The 22,583-nt window shown below is 43.5% G+C and overlaps 1 protein-coding gene across 7 annotated transcripts in view; it reads right to left on the reverse strand.

Annotated features, from left to right (window-relative positions):
• Positions 1-568: 568 nt before the first annotated feature.
• LOC132871751 (interleukin-31 receptor subunit alpha) overlaps positions 569-22,583 on the reverse strand; it is a 58,651-nt gene continuing 36,636 nt past the window's right edge. For all 7 annotated transcript variants that reach the window (XM_060906228.1, XM_060906232.1, XM_060906231.1 and 4 more), the window contains 5 exons: positions 6,863-7,006; positions 6,113-6,241; positions 5,924-6,011; positions 5,602-5,683; positions 569-2,899 (listed from right to left, as the gene is read on the reverse strand). In XM_060906228.1, coding sequence (XP_060762211.1) covers positions 1,886-2,899; positions 5,602-5,683; positions 5,924-6,011; positions 6,113-6,241; positions 6,863-7,006 — 1,457 coding nt within the window. In that variant the 3' untranslated portion in view covers positions 569-1,885. The remainder of the gene's footprint in view (positions 2,900-5,601; positions 5,684-5,923; positions 6,012-6,112; positions 6,242-6,862; positions 7,007-22,583) is intronic.

A 22,583-nucleotide genomic window follows, 5' to 3' on the forward strand; every position in this document is an offset into this window, starting at 1 on the left:
TCCAAACATGGGATATTGTGCTTTGCAGTTTCTCTGTTATATAACAAGCTGCATTTTATAAGAGAGAGAATGAATAAAAAGTACCTCATTATTTCATTAATTAAAAAATCGTAACCGTTGGTAAATTTCTGCGGTAATGCACAGCGAAAAAGTTCACTGTGTCACGGGGAGCTCATTTGTTTTCTCACTGTGATACACAGACAGCATACATTACATCCTTTATTATTATTCTATCCACATTCAATAGATATGAGCAATCGCGTGCTCTGATTGGCTACACTATTACTAAGCTATCAGCTCATATACCGTGAGTAGAGAAGAACAAAATGGCGGAGCGTGTTGCTGAACAACAGAGGACGAAATAAAAACCCCAAGAAATACAAAAAAAAGCAACAAAATATGGAATGAAATATTTCATGGTGGGCAGCACGGTGGTGCAGTGGTTAGCGCTGTCGCCTCACAGCAAGAAGGTTCCGGGTTCGAGCCCCGTGGCCGGCGAGGGCCTTTCTGTGCGGAGTTTGCATGTTCTCCCCGTGTCCGCGTGGGTTTCCTCCGGGTGCTCCGGTTTCCCCCACAGTCCAAAGACATGCAGGTTAGGTTAACTGGTGACTCTAAATTGAGCGTAGGTGTGAATGTGAGTGTGAATGGTTGTCTGTGTCTATTTGTCAGCCCTGTGATGACCTGGCGACTTGTCCAGGGTGTACCCCGCCTTTCGCCCGTAGTCAGCTGGGATAGGCTCCAGCTTGCCTGCGACCCTGTAGGACAGGATAAAGCGGCTAGAGATAATGAGATGAGATATTTCATAGTAAGAACGTAACTATTTTTATTTTTCAAGAATTATTATTATTATCGCATTTTTCACAAATTGCATCCGTCATTTCACCGGTTTGTTAACATTCTAAGCGGAAATGATTTTGTCGGACGTTTTATATAAAGGTTTTATTTATTGAATTTGCAAAAAATAAAAATGCTGTTTCTCTCAAAATCCAGAAAAATCTCGTCGTACATGGCTTATAGCCAACTTGGTGCTATGCACCTCGTCGGCTATCAGTTCATGTACGACTCGATTTCGTGGAATAACTGTTAAATATCCTGCAGCTTTTGTCCAGAAAGTGTACAAAAGACGCCAGATGGTGTGTGGCCCATGGGTGGAGCATCTGGGGCTGAGACTAACCCTGTATTTGAGTGGCAATGGAAACTGGGAACGAGTACGTGGAAATTAGTTCACAAGATATCACGTTTTAACGTAACGTCTTCCGTTTTTCCGGCAATGAAAATGAGTAAACATGCCAGCATGTACGGATGTTTCTGAATAGGTGTTTGATATTGAAATAAAAAATGACATTTAAGCAGGTTATAGTGAGGTAGATGAAGCTAAAAGTGAAAAAAACAAACAAACAGCTAGTGCGTTTCAGTCTGTATTTGTGCATCATTGCAATAAGCACAAATATTTCTACTTGTTTCTATTTAGCAGTGAAAAACATCTTTCCTTCTTTTATCCATAGCTTGCGACACCTATCTTAATGTAAAACCGTATTTACGAAATGATCCAGTTTGTGTGATCTTCTCATGAGCACCCAAATGCAGCATAACCCTCTGGCAAACCTGGACTGGGCTCTCAAAATAAATAAAGAAATAAATAATAAAAAAGAGGTGAGATTTTTGGCTGTAACATAACCATTGTGTGTTTGCCACTCAGCATTGTGACGAATGGCCTCTGCTTGATGGACTTGTTAAATACTAATCAGTTGCTGATGGTAAATAAAAGCAAGCATTCTTGGAGTGCCACTAAAAAAAAAAAAAACACACACAAGCATGCAACGCCTGGTCAACCATGACACGAGCAAGTGTACATGTTCATGTTTTGAGCAGCTCTGTGATGCCATTAGTACTGCTTCTGTATGGAAAACTGCAAAGAAAGAGGGCATTCCTCAGGACTCAGTGGCCTGTATACTTCCTCTATTTCAAAATCAGGACAAGATTTTTGATAGCTAATCTGTATCTGCTTGTAGATGCAAGACTTTAATCCTGACATCGAATTATTTTCACGAACACTATTAGTAAAGTCTCTTGTGGAATGAGTCAAGGGGAGCGGTAGATAACTTGTAGATAGGTGAATGTAACCACCAGCCCCCTTTTTTGGCATACAGCTCTTCTGATGGAGAACATCAGCAGTGTTCACGGTCACAAAATCAGCGTAAGCTAGTGAAGGCTCAGGGATAGGAAGATAACTAGCTGAAACATGGCTGTAGCAACTGGACTCCAGTCTTGAAAAGTAGCAATTTTTTCCAATAAGATGAGTCGAATCTTCCGCTGCTGGTCTAAAGTCAATATAGGAATCATCACCTGGGAGATAACTAGTAGATACATGGGTGTAGCAAAAAGTCTTTAATTTGGACACAGTGCTAGTGTTCCTTCCGAAGAAAAGATCATCCGAGTCCAGCGTGTCCACTCTGAGACAAGACTTGGAGAGTGGTGGACAGTCAGAAGAGACAGGAGTTTCAGAACCGGACTCTAATCTTATATAACTGGAGTACAAGCTCGGCTTGATGTTACTTTTACAGAAAACTGAATCTACTGTAGCTATTCCAAGGTCAAGAACTTCTTGACAACTAGAAGATACATGATGACAGCACTGTGGTGTTCCCATGACACCATTCTGATAGCTGAGGTCAGTGATTAGCTCTTCGGTGAGTTCTTCAGCATTTGGTTCGCTGAACGTTTGCTCAGGCACTCGTAAAAGTTCTTTACAGGCTGGTTTACTTGTTAGTTGGCTGAAAGCCTGGAACTTGCTGTCCTCATGGTAGTGGTCATGATGATCGCTTGTTACTTCTGCTTCCATGCAGATAGGCTCAAAGAGAAGGGGAGATGGTTTGAAGTTCACGATCGGCAGCTTAGGCTACGAGAGAGAGAGAGAGATATCTAATTACTTATCAATTCCTCTATAGGATTATACTATCTCCATGTTTATACAGTGGTGCTTGAAAGTTTGTGAACCCTTTAAAATTTTCTATATTTCTGCATAAATATGACCTAAAACATCATCAAATTTTCACACAAGTCCTAAAAGTAGATAAAGAGAACCCAGTTAAACAAATATGAGAAAAATATTATACTTGGTCATTTATTTATTGAAGAAAATGATCCAATATTACATATCTGTGAGTGGCAAAAGTATGTGAACCTCTAGGATTAGCAGTTAATTTGAAGGTGAAATTAGAGTCAGGTGTTTTCAATCAATGGGATGACAATCAGGTGTGAGTGGGCACCCTGTTTTATTTAAAGAACAGGGATCTATCAAAGTCTGATCTTCACAACACATGTTTGTGGAAGTGTATCATGGCACAAAAACAGGAGATTTCTGAGGACCTCAGAAAAAGCGTTGTTGATGCTCATCAGGCTGGAAAATGTTACAAAACCATCTCTGAAGAGTTTGGACTCCACCAATCCACAGTCAGACAGATTGTGTACAAATGGAGGAAATTCAAGACCATTGTTACCCTCCCCAGGAGTGGTCGACCAACAAAGATCACTCCAAGAGCAAGGCGTGTAATAGTCGATGAGGTCACAAAGGACCCCAGGGTAACTTATAAGCAACCGAAGGCCTCTCTCACATTGGCTAATGTTAATGTTCATGAGTCCACCATCAGAACACTGAGCAACAATGGTGTGCATGGCAGGGTTGCATGGAAAAAGCCACTGCTCTCCAAAAAGAACATTGTTGCTTGTCTGCAGTTTGCTAAAGATCACGTGGACAAGCCAGAAGGCTATTGGAAAAATGATTTGTGGACGGATGAGACCAAAATAGAACTTTTTGGTTTAAATGGGAAGCGTTATGTTTGGAGAAAGGAAAAAACACTGCATTCCAGCATAAGAACCTTATCCCATCTGTGAAACATGATGGTGGGAGAATCATGGTTTGGGCCTGTTTTGCTGCATCTGGACCAGGACGGTTTGCCATCATTGATGGAACAATGAATTCTGAATTATACCAGCGAATTCTAAAGGAAAATATCAGGACATCTGTCCATGAATTGAATCTCAAGAGAAGGTGGGTCATGCAGCAAGAAAACGACCCTAAGCACACAAGTTGTTCTACCAAAGAATGGTTAAAGAAGAATAAAGTTAATATTTTGGAATGGCCAAGTCAAAGTCCTGACCTTAATCCAATCGAAATGTTGTGGAAGGACCTGAAGCGAGCAGTTCATGTGAGGAAACCCACCAACATCCCAGAGTTGAAACTGTTCTGTACAGAGGAATGGGCTAAAATTCCTCCAAGCCGGTGTGCAGGACTGATCAACAGTTACCGCAAACGTTTAGTTGCAGTTATTGGTGCACAAGGGGGTCACACCAGATACTGAAAGCAAAGGTTCACATACTTTTGCCACTCACAGACATGTAATACTGGATCATTTTCCTCAATAAATAAATGACCAAGTATAATATTTTTGTCTCATTTGTTTAACTGGGTTCTCTTCATCTACTTTTAGGACTTGTGTGAAAACCTGATGATGTTTTGGGTCATATTTATGCAGAAATATAGAACATTCTGAAGGGTTCACAAACTTTCAAGCACCACTGTATGTAAACTGCTCAAACAGACATCTACGTAAGTGACACAGTTGAGATCGTGATGATGAAAAAATCCTTCCAGATCACTGAATCATTATATGTATTCAATCAGCATCTGATTATGTTATTTCCTCTGATGGCCATGACCATAACCTGTCCAATAGAAGCTGACATCTTTTCAGGAATTCTGTAGGTCACAGGATTCCTGTGGGATGGGAGTCAATTTCACTATTAATCACGTGACTGGGACCAGACAGGAAAAAAGGTCAACTTGAGCAGGCAGGATGGGAATCATAACGAGACTGTCAATGACGCCGTAGCTCACTCTGGCCCCGTCTAGTCCAGAAGGAACGATCTAAAGTGGGCCACCTTGTGCAATAAATGCTGCAAGCTATATACACTATATACAAGCTATATACAGAAGCTATATACACCCTAGGAATACCGACCTATTTGCCAGAAAGAATCCAAAATGGCGAGGAATTGACCGAGAAGAAGCGATTTTTGTTGAAGGCTTAATTAGTCCATAACTTCATTAATAATTGCAATTAAGCAAATCTGGGTAGAAGCCATATGCACCCCAGGCAGACCGACCTTCCTGCCAAAAAGAATAAAAAGTGGTGAAGAATTGAGAGAGAAGAAGCAATTTTCATGAAAAGTGGACGACGCCGGACGGATGCCAGACAACACATGATGGGATAAGCTCATTGCCTGTCAGCCGGATGAGCTAATAAATATGAAGTTCTAATATGAATAAGCAATATTTGTCTTTATTACGAACACAGGATCGGGATGGGACAGGAATTTTTTTATTCTGTTATAGGATTGGGATGGGACAGGAGTCTTTTGTAGGAGTGGGATGGGATGGGAGTGAAAGTCCACTCCCGTGTCACCCTCTACTGCAAAGCTGTTTTTAAATTCCTGTAAGTAAATGTATTAGACAAAGTGTATCAAGGCTGTTTAATTCATACACATGTTGTCTAAATTGTATTTAATTTCAGAAAATCTAGGAAACCTTTCTGTTGTTACCTGATGCCGAGAGACGGGAGGCCAGGTGGACAGGCTGCTCTTAGATGGGTCAGGGACGACTGGATAGAGACACTGCTGAATCCTGATGAGCAACAACATTCTTAATAAATTGAAGGTGGCGTACAGCACATTTCCTTTTTATGCTGTTTATAAAGAGTACTTTTTTCTTCTTTTGGGTTGGGATTCAAATCGGAAAGTAAAGCAAATTATAAGTTTAAAAAAAATCTGCATCAACATAAATATGTAACTTTCATAAAATGTTTGTGCTTAATAAGCATTTCTATTTACATATTCAACAAACACTGTGAAGTCACGGACTTACCTTTCAGCCTGGCTGAGCAAAATGACTAAAACCAACAAAGTCCCTGTGGTGCACAACACTATGGCCATCACTGGTATGTGAACACTGTCTGTAAACACAGACACACAATTTCACAATGGAGCTGTGCAATAATAATGGACAGGTCAACACTGAGAGATACTGTATTTCTGATTGAAAATCACAACTTACCTACAGTCACAGTGACCCATGGGCTTTCAGCGCCCCCTGCCAGTGTGTAGGCCTTCACACACATGGCATACTGTCCAGGAGACAGACCGTTTAGAGACAACTGCTCAGCGTCGCCACTTAGCACATGAACTGCGCAACAATATTGGAGAACTGATGTTAGACACATTTATGTTTATACATTCTTTTAAACAGAATTAACATCAGAATGATTTTCTGCGGGCGGCACAGTGGTGTAGTGGTTAGCGCTGTCGCCTCACAGCAAGAAGGTCCGGGTTCGAGCCCCGGGGCCGGCGAGGGCCTTTCTGTGCGGAGTTTGCATGTTCTCCCCGTGTCCGCGTGGGTTTCCTCTGGGTGCTCCGGTTTCCCCCACAGTCCAAAGACATGCAGGTTAGGTTAACTGGTGGCTCTAAATTGACTGTAGGTGTGAATGTGAGTGTGAATGGTTGTCTGTGTCTATGTGTCAGCCCTGTGATGACCTGGCGACTTGTCCAGGGTGTACCCCGCCTTTCGCCCGTAGTCAGCTGGGATAGGCTCCAGCTTGCCTGCGACCCTGTAGAACAGGATAAAGCGGCTAGAGATAATGAGATGAGATGATTTTCTGCTCAAATCCACTACCAGGGATCTCAAAACTCGTGATAGTCTTTTTAAATCATGTCTATATAACCTGAACTGGAACTTGGCCTCAGCTCTACCGATGGAAAATACTTTAAAATATTGCATAAGCATTGAAATATAAAAGGGAATACTTACATTTCACTTCGCCATTGTATTCATATAAAACAGTATAGTTTTGGATGAATCCATGCAGTTTCTCGAGAGGAACAGGGCTCCACTTCAGAGTCACATCATTGCTTGACGTCTGTAGCACATCCAGTTTTGGGCCAACAGAGGGGGCTGTGAAACACAGACACAGAAATTTCCATCTGACAGTCAACAGCAATCAATAGCAAACAGTGTTTGAAGTGCTGATATGATGCTTTTCGGCATGTTGACATGAAATGTGGGTTTCGGTTTTAGAAAAACCACTTCTTTTGAAATTCTGCTCAACCATACATGTCTGAAACATGTTTAACCCTCTGGGTTCTGAGGGTATTTTCTGGCATTAATGATTTTAGTATGCTCTGATTTTGTCGTCAATTTCAACAAATCTAAGCAGTATTTTCAAAGTCATATGACTTTCTTTTGTATTCAGCACAACCTCAGCCACAATAATATCGTATTTTTGTATGTCATGATTGTACTTAAAAAAAACAAACAGATAAATGAAGATGTTGTAAAAAGCAGTTTTAGAACTGTGTTGGAATGTGTGAAAAAACATGACGAACCCATTGTGATGAACCGTTTCGATTACTTGAGGTGATTCTGTTTAGTCTTAGGAATGGATCAAGCACAGAAACTTAAATCTGCTCCATTGATTTGGACAATTAACTGGCCATCAAAAAATTTATGTCCTATTGTTTTGGGATAAAGGGTTGGCAGTGGGAGGGGTATTCAATGAGAAGAGTAAAAAAATCCATTCCATTCAATGAGAAGAGTGAAAACCCCTCCTACTGCCAACTCTTAATCCTATCACCTCAAGTGATCAAAACAGTTCATCACAATGGGTAAGGTAATGCTTTTCACACATTCCAACGCAGTTCTAAAATTGCTTTTTACAACATCTTCATTTATCTGTTATTTTTTAAAAGTACAATCGTGACATACATACGACATAGATATTATTGTAGCTGAACTTGTGCTGAATACAAAAAAAAAGTCATATGATTTTGAAAATATGGCTTAGATTTGTTGACATTGACAACAACATCAGAGCATGCCAAAATCATTAGTGCCAGAAAAAGACAAAGAAGAAAAGAGAGCAAACAAGTGACGGTGCGCGTTTTATTTACTCAAGAAGAAGGCAAAGATTACACAGGAAATTTGCCTGAGTAAAATTTACTCAAATTGAAGAAAATTTTACTCTACGCCAGATAACATTTGGTCCCTCTCTAAAAAGAGGGAAAGTTACTCTTTTGATAGAGCTGTTTTTCCAGAGTCGATTCTCAATTAATAAAACAAAAGACACGGACTATTCAGTCTCTATAAAAATTCAGAAAACTATCATTCTGAGTAGGGAACTGAATAAACATCAGACCACATGCCATAGGATTAAAGACAAATCACTTTACTGGATTGGTCACATTATTGTATCATAATACCTAATTTGTATATAATTAGACACAATTTAATTAAATTATCGCTTGTCACAGAAATAGCAGCTCCGTGTCACACAAGCACATAAAACCATGAACGTCGCTATGTCACATACCAGTCTGAACGTAGAGTCACGCTCATTTTAACAAGTATTTCAATCCACGTGCTTCATTAAAGGCTGGTTTATACTTGTGTGTTGAAACATATTTGAATACTTTAAATATACAGTTTATTTCTAGCCAGTTTATTTTACCAGAACTTGCGCCCTGCCCTCAAATACCAATGCCATGCCAAAATTTATATGCAGTCTACTCATACAGTGGGGCAAAAAAGTATTTAGTCAGCCACCAATTGTGCAAGTTCTCCCACTTAAAAAGATGAGAGAGGCCTGTAATTTTCACCATAGGTACACTTCAACTATGAGAGACAGAATGGGGGGAAAGAATCCAGGAAATCACATTGTAGGATTTTTAATGAATTAATTGGTAAATTCCTCAGGAAAATAAGTATTTGGTCACCTACAAACAAGCAAGATTTCTGGCTCTCACAGACCTGTAACTTCTTCTTTAAGAGGCTCCTCTGTCCTCCACTCGTTACCTGTATTAATGGCACCTGTTTGAACTCGTTATCAGTATAAAAGACACCTGTCCACAACCTCAAACAGTCACACTCCAAACTCCACTATGGCCAAGACCAAAGAGCTGTCAAAGGACACCAGAAACAAAATTGTAGACCTGCACCAGGCTGGGAAGACTGAATCTGCAAAAGGTAAGCAGCTTGGTGTGAAGAAATCAACTGTGGGAGCAATTATTAGAAAATGGAAGACATACAAGACCACTGATAATCTCCCTCGATCTGGGGCTCCACGCAAGATCTCACCCCGTGGGGTCAAAATGATCACAAGAATGGTGAGCAAAAATCCCAGAACCACACAGGGGGACCTAGTGAATGACCTGCAGAGAGCTGGGACCAAAGTAACAAAGGCTACCATCAGTAACACACTACGCCGCCAGGGACTCAAATCCTGCAGTGCCAGACGCGTCCCCCTGCTTAAGCCAGTACATGTCCAGGCCCGTCTGAAGTTTGCTAGAGAGCATTTGGATGATCCAGAAGAGGATTGGGAGAATGTCATATGGTCAGATGAAACCAAAATAGAACTTTTTGGTAAAAACTCAACTTGTCGTGTTTGGAGGAGAAAGAATGCTGAGTTGCATCCAAAGAACACCATACCTACTGTGAAGCATGGGGGTGGAAACATCATGCTTTGGGGCTGTTTTTCTGCAAAGGGACCAGGACGACTGATCCGTGTAAAGGAAAGAATGAATGGGGCCATGTATCGTGAGATTTTGAGTGAAAACCTCCTTCCATCAGCAAGGGCATTGAAGATGAAACGTGGCTGGGTCTTTCAGCATGACAATGATCCCAAACACACCGCCCGGGCAACGAAGGAGTGGCTTCGTAAGAAGCATTTCAAGGTCCTGGAGTGGCCTAGCCAGTCTCCAGATCTCAACCCCATAGAAAATCTTTGGAGGGAGTTGAAAGTCCGTGTTGCCCAGCGACAGCCCCAAAACATCACTGCTCTAGAGGAGATCTGCATGGAGGAATGGGCCAAAATATCAGCAACAGTGTGTGAAAACCTTGTGAAGACTTACAGAAAACGTTTGACCTCTGTCATTGCCAACAAAGGGTATATAACAAAGTATTGGATGAACTTTTGTTATTGACCAAATACTTATTTTCCACCATAATTTGCAAATAAATTCTTTAAAAATCAGACAATGTGATTTTCTGGATTTTTTTTCTCATTTTGTCTCTCATAGTTGAGGTATACCTATGATAAATTACAGGCCTCTCTCATCTTTTTAAGTGGGAGAACTTGCACAATTGGTGACTGACTAAATACTTTTTTGCCCCACTGTAACAGTGCCCTTGATGGTACATTCCACCACAGAAACAAAGTGCACCCGAACAAGTACTAACAAATTGCTGACTTGCAGTGAAAGTAAAGAATGTTGACACAATCACAGCACACTATTAGTGTGTGACATTGTCACGCTCAGGCGACCATATTGTCTTATTGGCAGAGCTCCCTGCTGTGTTAAAAAAATAACATGGGATTATTTGCCAACATATTTTACAGAAAATATTCACGACAGTTTCAGTTTTTCTTTCACGAATTTCCAAGATATTATGCTGGCGGAAAAAATAAAACTCTCTGTGGTTTTGGTGGGATTTCCCGACACACACGTGCATCCAGGTCACTAACAAAATTAGTTTTGAGTGTTTGTGCTACTTTTTGTTTTTGTACTTATAAGCTTGGTACTAAAATACTTATAGTACAGTATCTTGCTTTCTTACACTCACAACGATACAACAGAATAAAAGTCCATAACCATTTTGGAATTGCTTGAGGAAAAATTGCAACACTGAGTTATCACTTTTTTATCCTTTGAAATTACAATGCGAGAATTCTCGATGCCTGTGTATGAATTAAGCTTACACAACTTTCAAGTCTTGTAGAGAAACTGGATTATCTCATCTCATTATCTCTAGCCGCTTTATCCTGTTCTACAGGGTCGCAGGCAAGCTGGAGCCTATCCCAGCTGACTACGGGCGAAAGGCGTGGTACACCCTGGACAAGTCGCCAGGTCATCACAGGGAAACTGGATTATTTAAGCTTATTTATTAATATCTCATCTCATCTCATTATCTCTAGCCGCTTTATCCTTCTACAGGGTCGCAGGCAAGCTGGAGCCTATCCCAGCTGACTACGGGCGAAAGGCGGGGTACACCCTGGACAAGTCGCCAGGTCATCACAGGGAAACTGGATTATTTAAGCTTATTTATTAATATGATTTTTATTATTTTATTCAGGTTGATTTTGTGCCCTTACAAATATTTTGCGAACACGATAATCAGGAACTCCACTTTTAGGCCATGCCTAAATATACTCACTGGCCACTTTATTAGGTACACCCATCCACCTTCTGTTTTATGCGGGTATCTAATCAGCCGATCCCATGACAGCAGCACAATGTATACAAATCAAGAGCTTCGGTTTATGTTCACGTCAAACGTCAGAATGAGAAAAACTGTGATCTCAAAGCGTGACTTTCACTGTGGCATGAGTGTTGGTTGGAGCATTTCAGAAACTGCTGATCTCCTGTGGTTTTCACACACAACAGAAAAACATCTCAGCATCCAACAGCAGACCACATTGGCTTCCACTTCTGCAGCCAAGAACACAGGAATCTTAGAATCAAGAACAAGTTCTTATTAAAGTGGCCAGTGTGTGTGTGTGTAACTACAGCAGTAAATCTAAATGAAAACCACTGGTCTATATTTGGCCGATGATCTTGTTTTAGGTGATGATCACTTACAGATCTATATTCTCTAATATTAAATTTCGCGGTAATATCAATTAAAACTAACAATCCCAATGCACCATGTTAGTCATTTGTGCAAAATACAGACATATGATCAAAGCTAGTAGGCGGCATGGTGGTGTAGTGGTTAACGCTGTCGCCTCACAGCAAGAAGGTCCGGGTTCGAGCCCCGTGGCTGGCGAGGGCCTTTCTGTGCAGAGTTTGCATGCTGTCCGCGTGGGTTTCCTCTGGGTGCTCCGGTTTCCCCCACAGTCCAAAGACATGCAGGTTAGGTTAACTGGTGACTCTAAATTGACTGTAGGTGTGAATGTGAGTGTGAATGGTTGTTTGTGTCTATGTGTCAGCCCTGTGATGACCTGGCGACTTGTCCAGGGTGTACCCCGCCTTTCACCCGTAGTCAGCTGGGATAGGCTCCAGCTTGCCTGCGACCCTGTAGAACAGGCTAAAGCGGCTACAGATAATGAGACGAGATGATCAAAGTTAAATTTATTAGATCAACACTGACGTCTGCACTAATGAATCCTTTATCATCTTTCAAACTTCTCTTTTAAATAAGTTTCATGCATTAAATTTTTTTTTGCACAAATCAGCTGATTATTTGAATGTGGAAACCTGTCGCTGGACTTATCAAAGCTGCCTGAATTTTTGCTGTAACGTCAGCATTCAGCATGGTGCATTTTCTTTTAATAATATTGCATTAATTTGGGGTGGGTTTCGCGATAACGTTGCCCTTTAGAACTAAAGAGCGAGTTGAGAGACTCTTAAGGAACAAACATTGTCTCTGTACGTGATTTTCCCGAACTCACTCGTAAGAAGGAGTCTAAAGAGCAACAGGACGAAGAGTGTCTTTGCAACGCACATCCCCGATATAGGCATTAGTAGTTGCTGAAGGCATTAGTAGTTGCTAAATCCAGTCGATAAGGTCACATGGTGTTCGTTTTTAATCAAAATCTAATCAAATATAAAGTGTTTAAAATAAGATAATATATTGTATCATCTGGAAGCATTACATATATAATGTAGTCATTAGTTAATTAAACTATTTTACGGTTTTGGGCAATTTATTTTTATTCCAAGTGCAAGTCAAAGTCCTTCCCACACCATGTGGCGCATAGGGTGGCGCCAATCTCCGTTTCCGTAGCCTTCGGCCTCTCGCCTATTACATAGCTAGGGTTACAGTGGGGGGCTAGTCCTCTGGTAACCGTGAGAGTTTGACTCCCCACTCGCATCTGTATTGCAGCGTGCCTTGCCAGACAGCAGTAGGTACCATTTTTATGATGGTCTTTGGTATTCCAAGTGTGTTTTTAATTAAATGAACAAACTTCACACAAAAGAATGAGCAAATAATAAGCTAAATTATTAAGTTAATGTGTTCCCCATGCCCGTTCATTTCACTGTTACCCCCTGATCATGCAGTCAGGATTATTTCAGATGTTATCCACAGCGCCAAGTGGGCAATGTTCTCCCTTATAACTGAGAGAGAGGTTTTGATCTGTGTGTAGTGTGTACCTAAGGAGGTTGAATTGACCTTGAGAGTCAACAATTCAACCTCCTTAGGTACACACTACACACAGATCAAAACCTCTCTCTCTCTCTCTCTCTCTCTCTCATGCACACACACACACACGTTAGAGGTGCAGGAATGTCTCATCTATGACATTAAATGAGATAATCGCTCGCCTAAAGGAGTTAAATTTGATTATTTAATGTGGCGTTACAATATTCATACGTAATTCCATAACATATTGAAATATATTCATAATGTTTTGCCTATATTTATTTAATAATTAACTCAGTGTACTTGCAATGTACAAGAAAAATAATTGAACACGGGCAGCAGATTCAACACGTTTCCCCTGTTGATTGTGAAAGTCCCTCGGAGGCGCAGTGCATTCTGTGTGTTTGGCTGTGAGCGAATTGCTCTTTGTTTTGAACGAATGGTCTGGGTCTCTCTTAAATTCCGAGCAAACTAAAGGACTACTTAGGCTACGATGTTGTTCGGGAAAACCACGTTAGCTTGAAGATGGATCTTAAGAGGTAATTTAAGACTCTCTTGGCCTTAAGAGGCTTTCGGGAAACCCACCCCAGGTTAGTAATGTTAAATGTAATACAGTTATACTGGGCCTGCTACAAACAGATGTTAAGTGGCAGCAAAGTCTACATTCAGGATTAGTTTATATATATGAGAGAGAGAGAGTGAGAACAGTGGAGGAATTACATTCCTGAATATATGAATAAGACCAAAATAGAACTTTATGGTTTAAATGAGAAGTGTTATGTTTGGAGAAAGGAAAACACTGCATTCCAGCATAAGAACCTTATCCCATCTGTGAAACATGGTGGTGGTAGTATCATGGTTTGGGGCTGTTTTGCTGCATCTGGGCCAGGACGGCTTGCCATCACTGATGGAACAATGAATTCTGAATTATACCAGCGAATTCTAAAGGAAAATGTCAGGACATCTGTCCATGAACTGAATCTCAAGAGCAGCAGGTGGGTCATGCAGCAAGACAACGACCCTAAGCACACAAGTTGTTCTACCAAAGAACGGTTAAAGAAGAATAAAGTTAATGTTTTGGAATGGCCAAGTCAAAGTCCTGACCTTAATCCAATCAAAATGTTGTGGAAGGACCTGAAGTGAGCAGTTCATGTGAGGAAACCCACCAACATCCCAGAGTTGAAGCTGTTCTGTACGGAGGAATGGGCTAAAATTCCTCCAAGCCGGTGTGCAGGACTGATCAACAGTTACTGGAAACATTTAGTTGCAGTTATTGCTGCACAAGGGGGTCACACCAGATACTGAAAGCAAAGGTTCACATACTTTTGCCACTCACAGATATGTAATATTGGATAATTTTCCTCAATAAATAAATGACCAAGTATAATGTTTTTGTCTCATTTGTTTAACTGGGTTCTCTTTATCTACTTTTAGGACTTGTGTGAAAATCTGATGATGTTTTGGGTCATATTTATGCAGAAATATAGAAAATTCTAAAGGGTTCACAAACTTTCAAGCACCACTGTATCCTGTTTTAATGAGAGTCAACCCACAATCAATGAAGTCAAATCAGTCTTAGTTGAGCAAGTCGGTAACGGTATTTCTTACTGTAGCAAGGGTTCTAAGTGGGTGGAGCACAGAAGCACGGCAGGCCAGAACTGAGTTCTCAAAAACTCTTATTTAGCTTTTCAGCTTTTCTATTCACTCTCACACACACACACACACACACACACACACACACACACACACACAAGCATCCAGGTTAGGGAAAAGCTCCCTTTCTTTGCCCTCTCTCTCCTTTTAAAGGGCGCGGTCACTGGGGGAGACACACAAACAGGTTAATTCACGTCAGGTGCAGTGATTCTGCCACTTACCTTCCCTGACTCCGCCCTCCATTCACAGACCGACGCTTGACCACGCCCCCGCTGCCACATACCCCCACCGCCCGACTCAGGCCGAGGAGCCGTCCGGTCTGCAGTTGACTCCCCCCCCCGACGGGAGAGGAAATCCGCCACAACCATCTGCGCCCCCGGCCTGTGGACCACCTCGAACTTAAACGGCTGGAGTGCCAGATACCAACGGGTGATCCGCGTGTTGGCATCCTTCATGCGGTGCAGCCAGTGCAGGGGCGCGTGGTCCGAACAGAGGGTGAAAGGGTGCCCCAGCAGGTAGTAGCGGAGGGCGAGGACCGCCCACTTGATGGCGAGGCATTCCTTTTCTATTGTGCTATACCTGCCCTCGTGCACCGACAGCCTCCGGCTGATGTACAGTGCTGGACGGTCCTCCCCCTCCACCTCCTGGGACAGAACAGCCCCCAGCCCTCTGTCCGACGTGTCCGTCTGCAAAACAAAGGGGAGAGAAAAGTCAGGGGAGTGTCACAGTGGCCCCCTACACAATGCAGCCTTTACCTCAGAGAAAGCCCGCTGGCATTGTTCCGTCCACTGGACCGGATCTGGAGCCCCCTTTTTAGTGAGATCAGTCAGCGGGCTGGTGACGTCCGAATAATTAGGTATAAACCTACGATAGTAACCAGCCAGCCCCAGGAACTGTCTCACCCCCTTTTTGGTCTTGGGCCTCGGGCAGGCCGCAATCACTGCTGTCTTATTGATTTGGGGACGCACTTGCCCATTGCCCAAGTGGAAGCCCAGATACTGTACTTCCACCCACCCAATCGCACACTTCTTCGGGTTGGCTGTGAGACCCGCTCGCCTCAGCGACCTAAGGACGGCCCTTAGGTGGTAAGTGCCGCAGCCAGTCATTACTATAAATAATTATATCGTCCAAGTATGCGGCCATGTAGGTGGCGTGAGAGCAGAGGACCCTATCCATAAGCCGCTGGAACGTAGCGGGCGCCCCAAACAACCCGAAAGGAAGTGTGACGACCTGGTGTAAGCCAAACAGTGTGGAAAAGGCCGTTTTCTCTCGGGATAGCGGAGTCAAGGGGATATGCCAATATCCCTTTGTCAAATCCAGTGTCGAATAAAAACGAGCCATGCCTAGTCGATCGAGCAACTCGTCAATACGAGGCATTGGGTACGCATTGAATTTAGACACCATGTTGACTTTTCTATAGTCCACACAGAACCGGACCGACCCGTCGGCCTTGGGAACCAAGACCACCGGGCTGCTCCAGTCACTGTGGGACTCCTCGACGATGCCCATTTTGAGCATGGCCTCGAGTTCTTCCTGAACCACTTTTTTTTTTTGTGTTCAGGCAGTCTGTAAGGGCGGTTGCGCACTACTACCCCCAGGGGCGTCTCAATGTGGTGTTCTATGAGGTGGGTGCAGCTGGGCAGGGGCGAGAACACGTCAGAAAATTCTGTCTGCAACTTGGCGACCTCCGTGAGTTGGGTCAGAGAGAGGTGGTCTCCACAGGGGACCGGAGCGGTGGGCGAGGTCAATTTTCCCTTTTGAACCTCCGGCCCCAGCTCCGCCTTCTCTGAAACCACCGACACCAATGCCACGGGGACCTCCTCGTTCCAAAGTTTTAACAGATTGAGGTGGTAAATCTGTAACGCCCCACCCCTGTCCGTTCGCCTCACCTCATAGTCGACGTCCCCAACTCGCCGTGTGACCTCAAAGAGTCCTTGCCACCTGGCGATCAATTTGGAGCTCGACGTGGGCAACAACACGAGTACTTTATCTCCCAGTGTGAACTCCCTAAGGCGCGTGCCCCTGTCGTACAGATGGACTTGACGTTCTTGGGCCTGCTGCAAATTCTTCTGGGTTAAGTGCATGAGGGTGTGGAGGGCGGTCTCTGGCGCGTCGGAGATCCGGACCACCACGCCCACCTCCATTGCCGAGCACTGATGCTGGAGGTGCCCCGGCTCCCCGCAGCGCCAGCATACCGGCCCAGGCTCTCCCTCTGCACCGGTGTTTCGGAGCTCACTCACTTGAGGGGGGGGAGACACAGACACGGAAGTAGGAAACAGTAGGGCACCGCGGGTGCAGCAGGCTGGCTGGGGTGGAGCCGGCCCCCGCCTCCCCGGTGGGGGAATGGGGTGAGGACGAGGAACAGGGGGAGAGGGAAAGAGAGAAGAGAGGGGAGGAGACACGCTGTCCTGCCGCCAGAACAGCCGCCATATGGTCCTCCGCCAGCTCGATGGCCCGACCCAGCAACGCCGGGTGATGGCACTGGACCCACTCCGCGGTTCCTCCCGGAAGTCGGGCGATGAATTGTTCCAGCGCCACCAGGTCGATGATTCCCTCGGCGTCGCGGTTGTCGGCCCTCAGCCACCGCCGGCAGGCATCCTGGAGCTGCTGGCCAAACGCGAACGGCTGTCCGACCTTCTCCAAGCGCAGCGCGCGAAAGCGCTGCCGCTGCTGTTCCAGTGTGCGCCCCACACATTGGAGGACAGCCCTGTGGAGGTCGGCGTAGACCAGCCGGCTGTCGGCAGGGAGCTGTAGCGCGGCCAGCCGCGCCTCGCCCGTTAGCAGGGGGGAGGTGGCGCGCCGCGCGCTGCTCCACCGGCCAACCCCACGCCTCTGCTGCCTGCTCAAAAAGAGCGAGGAAGGCTTCGGGGTCGTCCTGCGGGCCCATCTTCATTAGGGTGAGGTGGGGAGGGTCCACGCCGGTGGTGATGGCAGACCCTGCCAATGCGAGCAGGTGCCGGAATGCCTGGTGAGCTTCCTGCTGCGCCAGCACCTTGAACCGTTGTTCTTGCTCCTTCCGGAGGGCGACCAGCGCCTGGTGTTGGCTCTGTTGGGCCATGGCGAGGGCATGGACCAGGTCCTTGAAGGGGGAGGACTCCATGGGGCTGTTCTCTTCTGTACTCCGAGTCCCGGCACCACTGTAGCAAGGGTTCTAAGTGGGTGGAGCACAGAAGCACGGCAGGCCAGAACTGAGTTCTCAAAAACTCTTTTATTTAGCTTTTCAGCTTTTCTATTCACTCTCACACACGCACACAAGCGTCCAGGTTGGGGGACAGCTCCCTTTCTCTGCCTTCTCTCTCCTTTTAAAGGGTGCGGTCACTGGGGGAGACACACAAACAGGTTAATTCACGTCAGGTGCAGTGATTCTGCCACTTGCCTTCCCTGACTCCGCCCTCCATTCACAGACCGACACTTGGCCACGCCCCCGCTGCCACACTTACTTTCATCATTAATTTTTATTTATATGACTTTGGTCTATAGCTGTAAAAGGCCTCGGCTTTAAAACCGGTTACCGCTGGGACGTCACACACTCAGGGCTGGCTGGCTCAGTGGGGCAGCTCGAATGGCAACTTTGCGGTCGATTTTAACTCTCGAAAATATATATTTGTTATTCCCATTTATGCAGCATACAAGAGTCAAGGATGGAGATACTATCCACTCAGAAAGTTATTTAAAAATAAAGGTTCTGCGTGCCTGCTTTAAGTCTGTGCTTGAGTGTACATGTAACAAATAAAGGCTTGGCTTCTGCTCCCTAGTGGACAATCCGTGGACATCAAAGAATAAACTAGGCTTGCTGTGAACATCCAATTAGTTTGGGAGTGTAGGCAAAACAACAACAACAACAAAACCCTCTCTCTGTATAACATTTGTTATTAGCTAGATAGTCCATTTGATTCTGTGGCTTGGTGTGGATATCAAAATTACAGTGATCAAAAGAGCAAAACATCGAAATTAATCCCAGCCCACTAAAGCAGTGATGAGAAACACTCTTTAATATATCTTAATATATTTCAATATACTAGTATTTTAAGTGCAGGTTTGTGGCTTTCTGATTAAGTGTTAGTATTACTTCTCTCTTCATCACTTGATCATGATTATTGCCCCACACACACACACACACACACACGGCCTGTGGAGTCATAGGCATGATGAAACACTGCATTGTAGCAATACATTCAAAGCCATTAAAAGCACTACATTTAAAGTCGGTGAAAATTTCTTTAGAAAAATTATAAATTATACAGTGGTGCTTAAAAGTTTGTGAACCCTTTAGAATTTTCTATATTTCTACATAAATATGACCTAAAACATCATCAGATTTTCACACAAGTCCTAAAAGTAGATAAAGAGAACCCAATTAAACAAATGAAACAAAAATATTACACTTGGTCATTTATTTATTGAGGAAAATGATCCAATATTACATATCTGTGAGTGGCAAAAGTATGTGAACCTCTAGGATTAGCAGTTAATTTGAAAGTGAAATTAGAGTCAGGTGTTTTCAATCAATGGGATGACAATCAGGTGTGAGTGGGCGCCCTGTTTTATTTAAAGAACAGGGATCTATCAAAGTCTGATCTTCACAACACGTTTGTGGAAGTGTATCATGGCACGAACAAAGGAGATTTCTGAGGACCTCAGAAAAAGTGTTGTTGATGCTCATCAGCCTGGAAAAGGTCACAAAACCATCTCTAAAGAGTTTGGACTCCACCAATCCACAGTCAGACAGACTGTGTACAAATGGAGGAAATTCAAGACCATTGTTACCCTCCCCAGGAGTGGTCGACCAACAAAGATCACTCCAAGAGCAAGGCATGTAATAGTCGGCGAGGTCACAAAGGACCCCAGGGTAACTTCTAAGCAACTGAAAGCCTCTCTCACTTTGGCTAATGTTAATGTTCATGAGTCCACCATCAGGAGAACACTGAACAACAATGGTGTGCATGGCAGGGTTGCAAGGAGAAAGCCACTGCTCTCCAAAAAGAACATTGCTGCTCGTCTGCAGTTTGCTAAAGATCACGTGGACAAGCCAGAAGGCTATTGGAAAAATGTTTTGTGGATGGATGAGACCAAAATAGAACTTTATGGTTTAAATGAGAAGCGTTATGTTTGGAGAAAGGAAAACACTGCATTCCAGCAAAAGAACCTTATCCCATCTGTGAAACATGGTGGTGGTAGTATCATGGTTTGGGCTTGTTTTGCTGCATCTGGGCCAGGACTGTTTGCCATCATTGATGGAACAATGAATTCTGAATTATACTAGCGAATTCTAAAGGAAAATGTCAGGACATCTGTCCATGAACTGAATCTCAAGAGAAGGTGGGTCATGCAGCAAGACAATGACCCTGAGCACACAAGTCGTTCTACCAAAGAATGGTTAAAGAAGAATAAAGTTAATGTTTTAGAATGGCCAAGTCAATGTCCTGACCTTAATCCAATCAAAATGTTGTGGAAGGACCTGAAGTGAGCAGTTCATGTGAGGAAACCCACCAACATCCCTGAGTTGAAGTTGTTCTGTACGGAGGAATGGGCTAAAATTCCTCCAAGCCGGTGTACTGATCAACAGTTACCGGAAATGTTTAGTTGCAGTTATTGCTGCACGAGGGGGTCACACCAGATACTGAAAGCAATGGTTCACATACTTTTGCCACTCACAGATATGTAATATTGGATCATTTTCCTCAATAAATAAATGACCAAGTATAATATTTTTGTCTCATTTGTTTAACTGGGTTCTCTTTATCTACTTTTAGGACTTGTGTGAAAATCTGATGATGTTTTAGGTCATATTTATGCAGAAATATAGAAAATTCTAAAGGGTTCACAAACTTTCAAGCACCACTGTATATTCAGTAAAGGGCGGCACAGTGGTGTAGTGGTTAGCGCTGTCGCCTCACAGCAAGAAGGTTCTGGGTTCGAGCCCAGCGGCTGGCGAGGGCCTTTCTGTGTGGAGTTTGCATGTTCTCCCCGTGTCCGCGTGGGTTTCCTCCGGGTGCTCCGGTTTCCCCCACAGTCCAAAGACATGCAGGTTAGGTTAACTGGTGACTCTAAATTGAGCGTAGGTGTGAATGTGAGTGTGAATGGTTGTCTGTGTCTATGTGTCAGCCCTGTGATGACCTGGCGACTTGTCCAGGGTGTACCCCGCCTTTCGCCCGTAGTCAGCTTGGATAGGCTCCAGCTTGCCTGCGACCCTGTAGAACAGGATAAAGCGGCTAGAGATAATGAGATGAGATGAGATATTCAGTAAAAACAAGCATTTTCACGCGTTCTAAATGTCAGAATAATCTTGTATAGACTGCCAGATGAAGCATGATGAGTCACAAATTGGAAATTTAGTTCACACATTTTTATCCTTTCACCTCACCATGAAACACATACTGTTCTCTCGTTTAAAGGTAATAGGCAAGGGTCGGATGTGAAACGTAGAATATCAACTTTACAGATAGATAGATAGATAGATAGATAGATAGATAGATAGATAGATAGATACTTTAATAATCCTTTACAGGAAATTACAGTGTCACAGCAGCACAACATTGTCTAGAAGAACGACCCAAAAGGCGAATTCAATTTTCCTAGTGTCTAATTTGCACCCTAAAATTGAATAAAATGGTTAAAATATACTGTTTTGCCCAATTTCTGAAGGTTTGTTTACATCTCACTTATGCGCACTTTCACCACCAGGGGACAGTCGTCGTGACGTCATTTAAGCCAAACAGACTGGGAGCAGTTCTGGGTTTACTTGCGAACTGAGCACACGTGTACAGACTTTGGTCGTGAGAGGTTGTGTAAAATGTCTGAAAGCGAGAGCGATTTTGAAGTAGGAACTCTCCAAATTGAATATCGAGAGGTGAAGCCATACATGTATGAACCTATGGCCATTGCGAAGCAATCGGTGAATGTGGCTCACTGGTTTGACCGTGCAGCCTTGGAATCAGACAGCGACTCGGCCGACTCTGATCGCGGTGACCCCGGACCTCAACAAGACTCGCACCCAAACGATTTATCCTGGTAATTATGATAAATTCTTACTTTCATCGTAATACTAAATAAGAGCCCTTTTGAAGAATAATTAAACCGCCCTCCCTAGTGGATATAGGTAACGATTACTTAGTGCGCCGGTAGGCCACATTAGCAGCATTATACTATTTATAGCCTACTCTAAGCGAGGAAATATCCCTTTGTCTCATTTCCACAATGATTGTACAGGTAGTCGTCGACTTACAACTGCGTTTGGTTCCGAATGACCGGTCGTAAACCGATCTGGTCGTAAATCGGCCTAAGTATATTGTGATGTGTAATGATATTGTAATCATCTTAAAAGTCTTATTTTATCAACATTTTCTGATTTCATTACCTTGGCTCATTATTTGGTTTAAGTCAAACACTGCATACTACACTGCGTACAGTACAATTCGTTTAATATGTGCAAAACAAAAAATACGAAATACAGGTGTGAAAAATACAGGGTGTCTCAAAAGAATGTACTCACACTTTGAATGACGAGAAAACCTTTATTTATGAACATAGAGTGAAATGGAATAGCTTCGAATACAGAAGACAAATGTAATTGAAGAATCATGTTCGCAAATGTTCAAATTGATGACCATTATTGTCCAGACAATGCTGATAACGCGCACCAAGGGATTCGCAAACGTCACGAAACAGGTCATTAGGAATATCGCGACATTGTCTTTCAATTTCCAATTTCAATGCATCAATTGTTCTTGGTTTGGTGCGA

Source organism: Neoarius graeffei, chromosome 23 (genome assembly GCF_027579695.1).
Source record: "Neoarius graeffei isolate fNeoGra1 chromosome 23, fNeoGra1.pri, whole genome shotgun sequence".
Classification (NCBI taxonomy): Eukaryota; Metazoa; Chordata; class Actinopteri; order Siluriformes; family Ariidae; genus Neoarius; species Neoarius graeffei.